The sequence below is a fragment of the Camelina sativa genome, chromosome 9 (assembly GCF_030686135.1).
Source record: "Camelina sativa cultivar CO46 ecotype springtype chromosome 9, ASM3068613v1".
Taxonomy (NCBI): domain Eukaryota; kingdom Viridiplantae; phylum Streptophyta; class Magnoliopsida; order Brassicales; family Brassicaceae; genus Camelina; species Camelina sativa.
In genome coordinates this window covers 29,018,775-29,033,794 of record NC_141888.1, presented here as the reverse complement: position 1 = coordinate 29,033,794, position 15,020 = coordinate 29,018,775, and the positions used below count along the sequence as shown (strand labels likewise).

At 31.6% G+C, this 15,020-nt stretch overlaps 1 protein-coding gene, 1 long non-coding RNA gene and 1 other non-coding gene across 3 annotated transcripts; 2 read left to right on the top strand and 1 right to left on the bottom strand.

Annotated features, from left to right (window-relative positions):
* Positions 1–4,297: 4,297 nt before the first annotated feature.
* On the top strand, positions 4,298–4,369 carry TRNAP-AGG (transfer RNA proline (anticodon AGG)). The gene has a single exon. It is a non-coding gene; the product is annotated as a tRNA-Pro (tRNA).
* A 2,543-nt stretch (positions 4,370–6,912) lies between these two features.
* Positions 6,913–8,560, bottom strand: LOC104711781 (uncharacterized). The gene is made up of 4 exons (XR_755383.3): positions 8,173–8,560; positions 7,430–7,674; positions 7,256–7,339; positions 6,913–7,167 (listed from the first exon to the last, which is right to left on the bottom strand). It is a non-coding gene; the product is annotated as an uncharacterized LOC104711781 (long non-coding RNA).
* A 3,860-nt stretch (positions 8,561–12,420) lies between these two features.
* LOC104711780 (transcription factor GTE6) lies at positions 12,421–15,011 on the top strand. The gene is made up of 8 exons (XM_010428538.3): positions 12,421–12,752; positions 13,003–13,191; positions 13,292–13,369; positions 13,800–14,024; positions 14,127–14,225; positions 14,305–14,363; positions 14,453–14,603; positions 14,684–15,011. Exons 1-8 carry the CDS (start codon positions 12,636–12,638, stop codon positions 14,855–14,857), a joined length of 1,092 nt encoding a protein of 363 aa, XP_010426840.2. The 5' UTR covers positions 12,421–12,635; the 3' UTR covers positions 14,858–15,011.
* The last annotated feature ends 9 nt before the right edge of the window (positions 15,012–15,020 follow it).

Sequence of the window (15,020 nt, the reverse complement as noted above, 5' to 3'; positions counted from 1 at the left end):
GAGAGCTTGAGACACTAATGAATTTATTGTTCTCATATTTATAGATATTTACATATAATTACCATTGAATGATTAAGAGATATTCACTTTTAATTAATTTGAAAAATCAGACATCTAACAAAATATTTCAAGTTTCAAATATATATGAATCATTCTTATAACATATTTAATTATGAGAAATTCCTTTAAATACCACTGAAATAATTTTTTCCCAAAAATACCACATTTTAGTTTTTTCCCAAAATACCACAAAAGTTTTTTTCCAAAATTACCACAAACACAAAAAAATTGAATTTTAAGGATGTAGAATTTTTTTTTTTTATGTTTGGGTTGACAAATTTAGTTTTAGGGTATAGTTTTTAGGAGTAGGGTTTAGTATTTATAATTTAGGAATTAGTTTTTAGTATTAGAACTTTAGTTCAATTATGTGGTATTTTTGGAAAAAAATACATTTTAGTGGTACTTTTGGGAAAAAAACTAAATTGTGGTATTTTTGGAATAAAAACCTATTTTAGTGGTATTTATGACAATTGCCCTTTAATTATTAAAATATATAATTATTAGATTTAAAACATTTTTAAAACCCGAAATTATTCACCTATTAAAAATATAATTACTATCCACATATTTAAAATTCAAAAATTAAATTATCACAGTAATCATTATTATAAGGGATTGACTAATTAAATATTATTGGTATAATATTTCACGGTGAAACATATTTGAAATAAATGTAAATTTAAATAAAATAAAAAAACTTAGTTATATATTTTGCTTTTACACAAATAAATTTTAGATTCAAAAAGATAATTTTACTCATAACTCTAATTTTATTTGTATAGATTTATCTCGTATATTATGCAGGGTGTTACCTAATAGGCTAATATAAGATTATTCAAGATTGAGAAATGACGACGGCATGGCAATTGAAGAAGAAGTGGATGGACTGCACGTTTATTAATGTGTCGGTGGTGGTTGGACTATAAAACTACTTTATCTATCCCTTTATCCGACGAGTTCACATAATAATCTCAAGTACATCAACTAAAATTAAAAATTGCATATGAGAAATGTGTACTTTTAGTCTGTTTCAGTCTCCGCAACGAAACTTCAATGTATTATATTAATTAGGTAACTTGAGAAGTAAAAATGAGACTTGAATGAAAATAAAGTGATTTAAAAAACAACATTTTTCTGTTGGAAGTAAAAGAAACCATATCAGTTCACCTTATGGAGTTGATACTCTTTCCTTCTTCTTTTTCGAGATGCCTTTGATTGCTTCTTCACCGTGGTGGTGGTCAGACTGTCCGATCGAACAACTCCGGCTTGTTTATTCAAGTTCGAGTTTACAAACTCTCTCATTAGTTTCATTAAGAAGTTTGAGATATTTAGACCTTCCTTTGATAGCTTTTTCACCGCAGGGGAATAACGAGTTCCGGATCTCCGTTCCTGATTCTGGTAGTAGTAACCAGTTCTAAATGCCTGATGACAAACCAACAACCATCAAGTAAGTATAAAGAGGTTGTTCAATCACAAATGTACTTCATGATGACACAAGCAGAGAGCGAGAGGGGGTAATAAAAGATACTTACTCGCATTACATGTTCTTTTCCTCTTATATGAATGTCAAAACTTTCAAAGCTTTTGTATGATAAATCACAGGATGTGCAAATAAAACAGTTAGGTCTTCTTGTCTCCAGTCCATTACCACCTAAAGGAACTATAGCAAAGAAAAAAACAAACAAAACTAGTTCAGAAACAAAACTACAATTAGTTCAGAAAACAGGGTTTCAACAAAGAGGACAAAACATACCTTCCAGTAAGGTTCTCCAGGGCCACCCTACATAACCGTTAAGAACTTTAGCCAGAGTATGTGTATATCCCAGAAGGATGTTGTATCCTTTCTCTCGAAGGGAGTTAAGAGCGGGAGACATGCATTCCAAAAAAAGAGGAACTGGTTATAACCATTATATTAGCCGGAGGTGGGTTAGTATTTTTACCCAAGTAAACACATCTTCAATAATGCTTGCGCAACCTGTTTCAGTCAAAGTCAATAGGAAAGCAACTCAAATACTGCCAATTGAGAATCCAAACAGCTAGCTTATGAATAAATAAATATAACAGATTAAAACTAAGGAAGATTAATTAAGTACCAAATGGGACATGCTTAATAACTATTCCACTTGAAGCGATCTCACTCATGACGCGAGAAGAGGTGTTACTTAGGCTGGCACTCATGTCGCCATGAGAGGAGTTTCTTATTCTTAGGCTGACACTGCAAATGGCAGTGATGGTAAGAGGATCAGAGTAGCCTAAATTCAGCAACGAGAGAAGCATCATATCCATCAGGAACAGGACATCTGTCCATGTCCCACCACACCATCCCCTTGTTCGTCGGCTGGGAAGAATCAGCTACAGGAGGATTAACCACCACATTCTCCAACGTTTTCTACAGTGTTTTTTGCATCAACCAGCGTCAGTCTGGTTAATTATTATTAAAAATTATATTGTGCGATTAAAATTATGATTATTTGTCAGTACGCTTTCCCGGAGCCACCATTTAAAAGAAGTGATCACTCCAGGCTGTTTATGGGGATAAACAACAATGATGTTGTATCCTTCCTCTTTTAGTAAGTTAAGAAAGTAAGCCACAGTGTCCGGTTTAGGGGAATCGGATATGAGCATAAACGTAGCCGGAGGTGGATTACAAAATTTCCAAGGAATCAGCTGAGCACTAATGCTCGAGGCACCTGTTTCAGTAAAAAAAGGACAACCAACTCAATATCGCAACACATCTTAGATATTTAAACTATACAGTTTGGGACTCACTCACGTTGTAGAAAACTAAGAGATAAAAGAAGAAGACTAACCGTTTGGGACGTTTCTAACTTCGATCCCAGAGGAAGACAGCGCTAGCAAGACGTGATCAGGGATGTATTTTAGGTTGCCAATGGCAGTGATGGAAAGAGGACCAGAGTAGCCAAAACTCTGCAACATCCGATCTATACACGGACCGACAAAGGAAGCATCATAACCATCGGGAAGCGGACACATGTCTATGTGCCACCACACCATCGTTTTAGATTTCCTATACCTACGAGCCGCTAATTCAATACTTTTGTAGCCAGTTACATGGATGACTCCTTCATCCATGGAGTGGGAAAGCATGAAATCTTTCTCTGAGCTTATAGAAAAGGAAATGAGAGGAAAATGCTTTCGAGAAAAAATTGCCAAAACGTATTTCTTCTTGTTATCAACCTTGGCATACAAGTAAACCGGACCATTCTTGTTTACACCTTTACCGAAAAAGGCCTAGATTACGCAGAGACAACAAAATTTGAGTATGCTTGATTTCATGATCGGCCGGGAAAGTAAGAGAACCTAAGGAGTCTGGAGAATTACCTGAGAAAGGTGGATGGCCCTGTTGGATCCAAGCTCCACTTTTAAAGACTCCCCTGCCTTCACTTCCACTTCTAATAATGAAATTATAGGAAATCAACATAAGAGTGACTTCAAAACCAAACATAGCTAAGAATCGACAAGATAAAAAAGCTCTCACCCCAGAACTCCATTTGTTGGTACGCAGAGCCGTGCCCAGAGATTTAAAGACTGTAGGCAAAAACAAAAAAAAAAATGTTTCATTTTTAAAATAATTTGTAAAATATAACACTTTTAATACTTCATAAACCAAAGGTATAAAATAATCTTTCATAGTATTGTGTTACTATTTTGACAAAAAAAAAAAAAAGTATTGTGTTACTATCAACAACAAAAAATAGTTTGGTGATTATACAAATTTTAAATAAACTGTGGTATAAAAATGTGATATCTAATTAATATAAGAAAATATTAATATGCAGAGATCCTAACTTGTCATTGTAATTATAAATTCTATATATTGCAGTATTGCTCTATATTATATTCCCTTTATCACTAGTATATATTTCCATAACCTTATTTTGATACATTCATCATGAACAAAAACTATTAACAAAAATATGGCTTCTTAAACTTTCTACAAAACTAAAGGCGGTAGGCGAGTGTTTATTTTTCGACCATGTAGCCACGGCTCTGTTGGTACGTCGCAAGCTAGTTTGTCTACAGGCAGAGAGACACCGACCTCGATCCGTCGCCTCCCTTTTATGCTCTCTTTCAAGTTATGCATACATATAGGATTATAGGGGTTCGAAACGGGTCTACCTAAACCTAATGATGGGCTATAAAGAATTTTACACCAAACCATCCAAGATGGGAATAGTTAGAGATAAATATTACAAAACGTACTTGTTTCACTAAAGGGCGTTTGGTCTAGTGGTATGATTCTCGCTTAGGGTGCGAGAGGTCCCGAGTTCAATTCTCGGAACGCCCCACTTTAGCTATTTATTTTTTACCTTTGATTATAGTTTTGTCGTTTTGCTGCTTTTGGTAGAATTTACACACTTTTGTCAATATAACCTTTGAAAAACCTAAAAAGTAACGCTCGGTACTAGTTTTATTTGGACGACTGACAAAAGTCAACAAGTTTAAACAAATTAATAAGAAAAGAATGAAAATTATATATATATATATATTTTTTTTTTTTAACAATCGATCTTGAGTTTAAGTACAACATTCTTATAGGATCTTAGCTAGAACAAGTACATAAGACCATCTTTACTCCAGTAACCCTCCTAAGTTACTCACATATTAATTTATCATATAATTAACTAGGTATAGTCCCGTGCGTTGCACGGTTTGTCGTTTGTTGTTTTTTAACATTTTTGTTTTTATAAAATTGAATTGTTTTGTCTCATTTTCTTTTTGTTTATCTTATTTAAAAATAAGCATTCTCTTTTATTATTATTATTATTATTTTATGTGTTTTTGTATTTTGGAATTTGTATTTTTTACATTATCTTTTGTTTTAAATATATTTGCTCACCCTTTTTAAAATGATCAAAGAAGTAAAAACCAGTCTAGTAGTTTGAAATAATTTTATTATTCATGATTGTTTTGTTAGATTGTGATTCAGAACTGGATGTGTTGCTCATGTTGTATGAAAGTTATGGTATTAGAGAAAAATAATAGTTTTAAAATCTAGGCTAGCTGTATATACACGAGTTATTTATAATATGGACTCATTAAGTGGTAATATGTGGATTTTGAAATATGGACAAATGACTTTGATCAAAAAAAAAAAAAAAAAAAAAAAGAAATATGGACAAATGACCTGTAAGTTTTAATAGGTTGATTTTGAGAATGTTTGCTTTATGGACAATAAAGATGGATCTTCAAAAAAAAAAAAGTAAGATACATATAATATAGTCTCTAAAATTAAAATCTAGAATTAAGCTTTTAAAATAATATTTAATTTGTTTTTTTAACACATACAACAATAATCAACCAACTAACCAACAAAAAAACACAAAAATGTATAATATCTAAGATGAAGTGAAAGAGAATGAGAGAATGGAAAATGAGTATTTATAGGATGAAAGGTAACGAGAGTTACAGTTTAGAAACTAAAAAGTATGAGAGTTAATTCTAATTTATTGTGAGTTAAATAAAATTGAGTGGAGAAATAAAGTTAATGCAAATTTATTTTATTTCAGTTTTAATATTAAAGTGTGAGTTAAATTTGTATGATTAAATGTGTTTTATTTATGTTTTGATTGAAATTTATTTTATTTTATTTTAGATTTATATTAAAGTGTGAGTTAAATTTATATTATTAAAAGTATTTTATGTGTGGTTTACTTAAAAATAATTTTATCAATTTTTTATTGAAGTATGAGTTAAATTTATATTCTTGAATGTATTTTATTTGTGGTTTTATTAGAAATAGTTTTTTAGTTTCATATGACACAATGTGTTTTGTTTATGATTTAATTGGAAATATTTTTTTATTTTATTTCAGTTATAATATTAAAGTGTCAGTTAAATGTATATGATGAAATGTGTTTTATTTATTGTTTTGATCAAAAAATTTTAGCTTTATATTAAAAGGTGAGTTAAATTTCAATGATTTAATGTGTTTTGTTTGTGGTTTAATTGGAAATGTTTTTTTCCGTTTTATATTAAATTGTGAGTTAAATGTATAAGATAAAATGTGTTTTACTTATGGTTTAATTTTTTTTTTTTTAGTTTTATATTAAAGTTTAATTTTAAAGTGTATGATTAAATGTCTTATTTTGGATTAATTGAATATATATATTTTTTATTTTACATTTAGAGTGTGAGTTATTTTTATTTGATTAAATATGTTTTATTGGTAGTTTATTTAAATTTTTGGTGAATAAGTTTTTTGGACAGGTGTCAGTTTTATAGTAGCCACATGTTAAGTTGTGGAAGAAAGTTTTAAAAGGTATCATACTTTATTATATAAGAAAGTGTAATTTTAAAGTGTATGATTAAATGTCTTATTTGTGGATTAATTGATAATTTTTTTAAAAGTTTTATATTTAAAATGTGAGTTATATGTATTTGATTAAATACGTTTTATTGGTAGTTAGTTTAGTTAAAATTTTGGTGAATAAGTTTTTTAGACAGGTGTGAGTTTTACATTAGCTATATGTCAAGCTGTAGAAGAATGGAGATGTCGAGATTCTCTTCGACTCGGCAGATTCGAAATCTTGCAGAATTGAACAGACAAGGGGGAAGGGGTGGAGAACAGAGAGAGACGAGGAAGAGGAGAAGTCGGAATTCAAAGATTCCGTCGATTTTTTTTTAAGAAGTCAGACAAAATTCTGTGGCCCATTAATGATTTATAACCCATTATCAATTAGCTTAAACATGAGATAAAACATTATTAAAGAAAAAAACAAAGCATTCAGAAGTGCCACGTGGCAGATAGTTTGAGCTTCTTAGAGGGTGTAACCTTACTTTATTATAATAGATAGATACTAAATTAACTAAAGCAATTCTAAGAGAACCTAAGCAAAATCAGTCTTCCACTAGAGAACCCCAAATCATTCCTTCACTAAAATAATATTTTTAAAATTTTAGACAGCCTTGCTCAAATAGTTGCTTCTCAAAATTTTAGAATTTTTACAAAAATTGGGAATTTGTTACAACAAAATCTCAGGTCAAGGTATTGTCTGCATATTCCATCGCCCTCTGTTTCACGTATTCGACTCTCTCCTCGTCACAAACAGATTTCTCATATCCCAAGTACTTTCTGAACAAGAACTGAGAACACACAACACAAAATAGTTTAGAATCCATAGTAATCAAGAACACTTTATGAAACAGACTTAGAGAACAGGCTGTTTCGCACCTTCATCTTCTTAGGAGGCAAGCTCAAGCTAATGGCTCTCTCGAATAAAGATCTAATTACATCCACTTCTCCCAGCCGGATCTCCTGTACAAAGAAAAACATGAGTTACAAGTTAAGAATGCTACAAAGATGGCAATGAAACATAAACTTTGGAGAAGCAGAATATAAACGAACATGGTCCAGATATACACTCCACAAGTCTGTTCTTTTCGGGTATTCCCTAAGAACGCCTTCAAATAGTGATCTCCCTCTATCCGCAACTCAACATTTTAACTCAAGGATAGCAGTCTGTGATATGAACTTAATGTGCTTATGGCGTGGAAGACATAGCAAGGCCTTCCTCGTTTTGTTTTAGAGAACTTTGTATTTTCCTTGACCAAGCCTTGCTTTGAGAAGATTAATATCAAACAACATGTACCCTGCAAGATTGCTTGAACTTCTTAATCATCTCATCAAGAAATCTAGAGAAACATGTGTAAATCAAAGAAAATCCAATGGCCATCAATTAAGTATATCAATTCATCATCGTCAACTAAGCATCAACATCATCATCAACTAATCATCAGCATCATCATCATTCATGCAATTAGTTCTTATGTCATGGAATCAAAGCAAGAGAAAGAAGCAAAGATACACAAAAATTTTCACACACACGAGAATCGAACCATAAAAACCAGAGAAAGCATCAGCATCATCATCAACTAAGCAATTCATCATCATCATCAACAACTAAACATCATCAATTAATCATCAATTCACCATCGTCAACTAAGCATCATCATCAACATCAACATCATCAATCAAAATCCAACAACCCCCAAATCCACCAAAGAACAAACAAATGACAAATTGCGAATTTAAAAAAAAAAAACTGAGAGATTTAGACAAAACTAAAAGATTATAGGGGAAAAAAATACCTCAACCGAGATGCTGATATGGCTTGAGCAATGCAAGATTTGGAGTGTTTCTTCTCAGAAGCATCAGACACAAGCCGCTCAGCATAGAAATTGAACAAATTGAAACTCATATTGGATCAAATTGAAGATCCTTGACCTACGCATCGATCAACAATGGCCAGTATTCTAAATTCCAAGAGCTAATTTTGAATTTATGGTTACTGAAATTGAAATTTAGGATTACTATCACCCCGTCGAGAGTAAAGAGAGAAAGATTCGCGAGAAAACGGAGAATAGGAAGGAAAAAAAATTGTTTTTCTATTTTTTTATTATCCAACCAAATATTGACACGTGTCGTGACTTATGAGTTGTTTTGAGTTGCTTCCGACGCTTCCCATAGTAACGCTTCTCTAATAAAAAAGCCTTTTTGATTTATTTTTGAAGCTTAAAAATACTGAGTAACGCATTGAGTAACGCCAGTAATGATGCTCTAACATATCTAGTAGGGTTGGGGTAGATCTGTCCCCAAAACAGTAGGGTAAGAAATATACCCTTTGAGGCTCCAAAGTCCAAAGAATGGACTACAATTATATACTATACTAGGATTTAACTCGCGGTACACCGCAGGACAATATTTTTAATTTTAAAATTTTTAAATTTATATTGTATTTATTTGTTATTTTATTATTTTTTTATTAATTTTAAAAATATAAAATTTTACAGGTATTTGATATAAGTATTCAAAGTATAGGATTTTTGTAGTGTTTTTAAGGTTTAACCCGTGTGGTATATGTATAGTCTATTAATACATTTATCTCATGGTACACATCTAAAAGTGTTTAAAAAAAACAATTTCACTTAACTCCCTATATGAGATTAATGCTAACCCGTCTCATCAAAATCAAAATAAGTTTTTGCGTAAAAAAATAATCAAAATAAGTTTTTTTTATCAAGTTTAATTATGTTAACTGTTTTACCAAATTAGCATATTTTTATAGTTTATAATTTTTCCATGTCAATATATATAGTTTATGATAATTAATAGAATTTTATTTTTTTTGGTAATTCCTCAACAATAAATTATAAACCAAATTATATGGGGGGTTTTCAACATATTTAATGTGACATTTTATAATTAGATTTTCAGTTTAGGAAATTTATTAATATTAATATAATTATGGATATTGTAAATTTTTTTGTTATGAAAAATCTGTTGTATATCATTTATATTTTAGAGATTCTAGCATCCATAGAAATAGTTTTGGAGATTTAATGGGTTAAAACTTTAATGATTAGAATTGTTTTTGGAAAAATTGGAATGTATAGATGTTGTTAAGATTTTATGGTAATAAATATAACAAATGTTGGTCAATTTAAGAAAGTTTAGTAGTTGAGTTTCTTTGCAATGTTATTTATAGAATTGTTTTAGGGTTTAATGTTGTAAAAAATAAATTAAATAAGTAAAACTTAAAGCGCATAAACCAAAATGTACTTCAAAAATATTAATATAGATTTTGAATGTTTTGATTGGTCAGCGAGTTAAAAAAAAGAAGTGCCAACAGGGATAACATGCTCTCTGGGGTTCCGAAGAAGGTAGTATACTGATGAATATATTCTGCGTTCTGTATCGATTTCTATTAAAACTCCTCAAATTTAGTTTAAAATAAGATTTGAATTTGGTATGGGCTTGATTCGGTTAGGTTGGGATGTGAATGGTTATGATTATTGATTGGTCAATTTCGGTTTGGTTCAATTATAGCCTCGCGAGAAAATTGAGCCCAACCAGTAGTCCCGGTTAAGAAAATTGAGCATGGGTAGCATTTGGTTTGATGTGGCATTTGTTTACCAAAAAACCCCAAGCCTCTCATCCAAATCCAGATCGACACCTTGGAATACTTGTCAAACAAGCAAATTTTGACAAGTAAACTATCAAAATTATACTTTTTGGAGCTATCTATTTTTGGAGCTGCACATGTAGAATAGAACTGTTATTAACCTTCAAGATACGATGGAAGAAAGATAAGAAAAAAGGAAGAAAGGCTTCAAGTAACTTGTGATCACTACACAAAAAGTTTGACAAGGCATACATCTCCAGCGTATTGAGATAGATAGCTTATACACTAGCTCAAAGGCAACTGGGAAAAAGGTTATATAATCGTCGGTTTGGACTAAACCTCCTCCTAGTTATACAAGCTATAATACAACCCGAAATCTTACGGAAAGTGACACCGTGTTGATTCCCTCTATTTGATAGTTATGGTGCCAAGAGAAGCTAATGTAATTAACCTAGACTGTGTCAATAGTTCTCAAGAGCTGTACATGATCGATATATATCTCTCAATAACTCATGCTACGTTGAAAAATCACATATGTTTACCAGACTCAAGATCCTAGAGCTATGAGAAACAGAAACCAGTTAAACAAAAACAAAAGGCTGCACAGAAAAGCATACCAAGAAGACTGACACCTTAAGAAGATGAAAACCACAACTTTCAAATTAAATTATAGAGAGAGCAAGGTTTATCTACTTAAACTTTCTAACTGTGTATTGACAATTATAGTCTCCTAGCTCATTTGGTAATAACAAAAAAATTACCGGTAGTAACGATTAGCGTTACTCAAATTATAAACCAAATTATAAACCAAATTAATTACCGGTATTAATTTATTATTAATTTGAGTAACGCTAATCGTTACTACCGGTAATGATTAATTTGAGTAACTGTGTATTGACAATTATAGTCTCCTAGTAACGATGAGTGTTCATGCTCAATGTTCCCCATTCTGATCTGGATGTGCCAAGTTGGATGCTACCTTGATGCCTTGCCTTGTTTGGTTTCCCACACATGGCGCATGTCTTTTAATCATTTAAAAAAAAAAAGAATTTTTCGTTATAATTGAGTACATATTCAGTTGTACTATTTCCTTAAATAAAAATATGAGTTTCATTCATTTCTATTTATATTTTTAATTCTATTTTAACTTATAACAAATTTTAAATCATTATATTTAGTAGTAAAGATTACATTTGTATTTAAAACTATTGGTGAAATCCTTACCAAAAAAAAAAAACTATTGGTGAAATGAGTATTTTAGTAAGCATTTATATCTACTTTGTAATTCATTTCACATTTTAGACTTAAAATTTGTGTGATATATTAAGATATGTGAATTCAAATGATTAATTTTATATAAAAATTACATGTTTATTGTAATTTGTAACTGAGAAATTTGGGACTTTCTTAAAAATTTATCTATATATGTAAATTACTATATTTTAAAACAAAAAAAAACAATATTTTCAAATTTTTGATGATATTTTGGATCATATATCTCAGATATATTCGAAATAAAATATCACATTTATTTGATTATATATAATTTGTGTCCAATCCAAAATTGTATTCTGTATCCGCTACTGGACTTGATTAACCCAATTTATACGTTGATCTCCTCTTGGATTCCTCCATTTGGCTCAACAAGTTGTTTTACCGAACTCTGCTTCACCTTCATCGATCTTTGATTTTTCCATCTTTGCACTTGGATTCGTGTGTTTTTCTTTACTGGTTTCTTAATTTTGGTTGCTAGTTTAGAATACCGCGAAATGAGAAAAAACAAGTGATGAAAATAAAACCATATCCATTATATTTAAATATATAGAAGAGTGTCTTGAACATATAATTTAAAAAGAAATATTAATATTATAAAATAAGTGTCTGGACTCTGGAAGAATGTGAGTTTAAAAAGCTTTTTAATTGAATTTTCTATTGTGTTTTTAAGATATCTATCATATAATTAAAACTTCAATAATATTAATATTTTTTTTAATTAAAAATTATGTTAAAACTATGTTATATGGTCTAATAGATCAAATGATAGGACGAGACACTATTGCAACTTGACCAATTCAACCTGACCGAGTAAAAAACCCCGCATTATAAATACATGTACACATTATACGCACAAACAATTCACTTTAGTTTCCTCGTGCATGATTGTTGGAATGTTGGATTATTATTGAAGTTTTTTTTTTTAAGTGTACTAATGTAAGCTAAATGTAGGGTTAAATAACTTGATTTAGGTGATATCTTTGGTGAAGAAAAAAAAACATTATAGATATAATTCTACAACTATAATAAAAAGAAATATTTACCAAATTTGAACCCAAGCACAAACAATAAAATAGAAATTTTCTTATACGAATCCCCACATTCAAGTTAAATTATGGGAATGCCCCTTTTATATTATTTTCTCTTAGACTCAGCGTTTGGAAAAATAATTTGTCGTTTTCCATCCAAAAAAACGACAGGTAGTCCACCAGCCTCCCTAGACCGCCACACGGCTCTTTCCTTTTGTACAGATACACAGTATCCACAACCATCATCATCATCATAATTCTCATAACTCCATAGCCATCATTCTTTGTTTCAATTTGTTCTCTTTTTTTCGGTGAATTTTATTTTTGTTGGTCGAGAAACCTGTAAATGGCAGACTCAGAGCCAGAGTTAGGTCATGCCGCCGGCGAAAATTCACAAGGTTTCACTGTTGACAACGAGTGCATCAGCAAGCGTGTCGACGAGGTTAAAGATTGGGTTGATTCGGTAATAAAAGCTCTTCTCCTTTTAATACGAGTTTTGATTCAAATTATATATAATTTTTTTTTGTCTTTAGGGTTTTTCCGATCCTGATTGTATTGATTCTGAATTTGGGTATCTTTTCGTGTTAGTTATGATTGCTTCTTATAAAATCCTATTAATTTGGTATGGAGATTTTGATTTTGGATGTGGTGGCGTAGTCATACTCATATAAAGTTAGATTCAATGGATGGTTTAATTTTGGTTGTGTTTGCAGCTTGCGGATAAACTGAAAGAGGTAGAGGATTTTTACACGAGCATTGGTGTCTCTGTCGGGAAAGATTCAGAAAAAGGGAGACATGTTGTTGGGATTAGGAAGATTCAACAAGAGGCTGCACGTAGAGATGCTGTTGCTGCTAAAAGAATGCAGGACCTCATGCGTCAATTTGGATCTATCTTCCGTCAGGTTTTTTTTTTAATAAAAAAATATCATCTTTTTTTTCACCTTGTGTCTTCTTCAGGAAGGGTTTCAATTCATTGGTTTGATTTTTTTTTTTTTTTTTCAGATAACTCAGCATAAGTGTGCATGGCCATTTATGCAGCCTGTCAATGTTGAAGGTCTTGGTTTGCATGACTACTTTGAGGTCAGCTATTTCAGAATTTCCTTGTTGATTTTCTTCTTTTGGTATAACGTATAACTTTAAATGCTTGTTAGAGAGCCTACCAAAATTTCACCTTTTGATTCTTATTTTGGTAGAAGATATAATTCGACTTTACAGTTGAGTAAACAAACCTCGGAGCTACCAGAATTTCATCTTTATTTATTGTTCTGTTCTGATGATATAATTGCAATGTACATCTGACTAGATAGCTTTTGCCTATTAGAGTGATCAATGCAGGTTGAGCTTGCGAACACGTCTAATCAAAAGTACACTACTATGTTTTGCTCTGTAAATATGTTTTAAGGTTTTGTGTGTGTGTTTTCCTCGGTGTACATTCTAAGTTATCAGATTATCTTTTTTTTTTTTTTTCTGTGAGTGGATCTCCTTATAACATGTTTTCGTCTGATTGTAGATAATCGACAAGCCCATGGACTTCGGCACTATAAAGAATCAAATGGAGGGTAAGGATGGTACCGGGTACAAACATGTTATGCAAGTATATGCTGATATGCTGTTAGTGTTTGAGAATGCAATGAATTACAATGAAGAAGCAAGTGATGTTTACAATATGGCGAAAAAGTTACTGGAAAAGTTTGAGGAGAAATGGGCACAGTTTCTTCCAAAAGTTCAAGAAGAGGTAGTAGTGTTATGTTATTATCTTTCACTCTATATTTTCTTCATGAAGCGTAGCACCAAGGTTTTTTAAAGTTAGCCAAGTTCTTAACATAATTGATTACAGGAGAAAATACGGGAGGAAGAAGCGAAGCAAGCAGCAGCGGAGGCGCTGCTAGTGAAAGAAGCATCTCATATCAAAACAACTAGAGACTTGTGCAATGAGGTTATTATTTTCAGATATTAGTGACCCTTTTGTATTTTTTTAACCTTCTTAACTAATAACCCGATATATTGCTGTCCAGATTTGCCATGCTGATGACGAGCTGGAGAAGCTAATGCGTAAAGTTGTGGAAAGATGCAGGTAGGCCTAAACACTCTTAAATTTGAACTTTTGGGGTCCTCTGGTCAATGTGTCATTTTTACTCAATACCGGTGAAACTATTTTAACAGGAAAATCACAACTGAGGAGAAGCGTAGTATTGGGTTAGCATTGTTAAAACTGTCTCCGGAAGATCTACAGAAAGTGTTGGCTATAGTTGCTCAAGCTGACCCGAGCTTCCAATCTAGAGCAGAAGAAGTCAATATTGAGATGGACGTACTGGTAAAAGTCTCTTACTAAAAAGCTACCGTCATTAGTGTTTTCTGGTTCGTTTTTTCTTAGCTAGTTTTCTTTGTATGCAGGACGAACCAACACTATGGAAGCTAAAGTTCTTTGTGAAGGTTGCGTTGGAGAATACAATAAAGAAGAAGAAAGAGGAAGAGACAAAGAATTTGACGCAGAAGAAAGAGGCTACAAACAAACGAACTGCGCCTAACAAGTTAGCTGAGAGGAAAACAAAGCGGCCACGCCAATGAATCCACAATTCCTCATGAGACCTCCTGAACTGGAAAATCTTCTATGAGATGAATCTCATTTGTATATACGTTTTTGTAGTAGTCTTTCTAAGTTCCTTGGGTTCTACTAACATTTGACGAATGCAAATTATAAAATAAAAGCTTTTGCCCTTTATTTATGATT

What these genes read in the sequence shown, in the direction of transcription:
- LOC104711780 (XM_010428538.3), top strand. Translation starts at nt 12,636, where the DNA reads ATGGCAGACTCAGAGCCAGAGTTAGGTCATGCCGCCGGCGAAAATTCA. An exon ending in TTCCAAAAGTTCAAGAAGAG is followed by an intron (nt 14,025 to 14,126) that starts GTAGTAGTGTTA and finishes AATTGATTACAG; the next exon opens with GAGAAAATACGGGAGGAAGA. An exon ending in AAAGTTGTGGAAAGATGCAG is followed by an intron (nt 14,364 to 14,452) that starts GTAGGCCTAAAC and finishes CTATTTTAACAG; the next exon opens with GAAAATCACAACTGAGGAGA.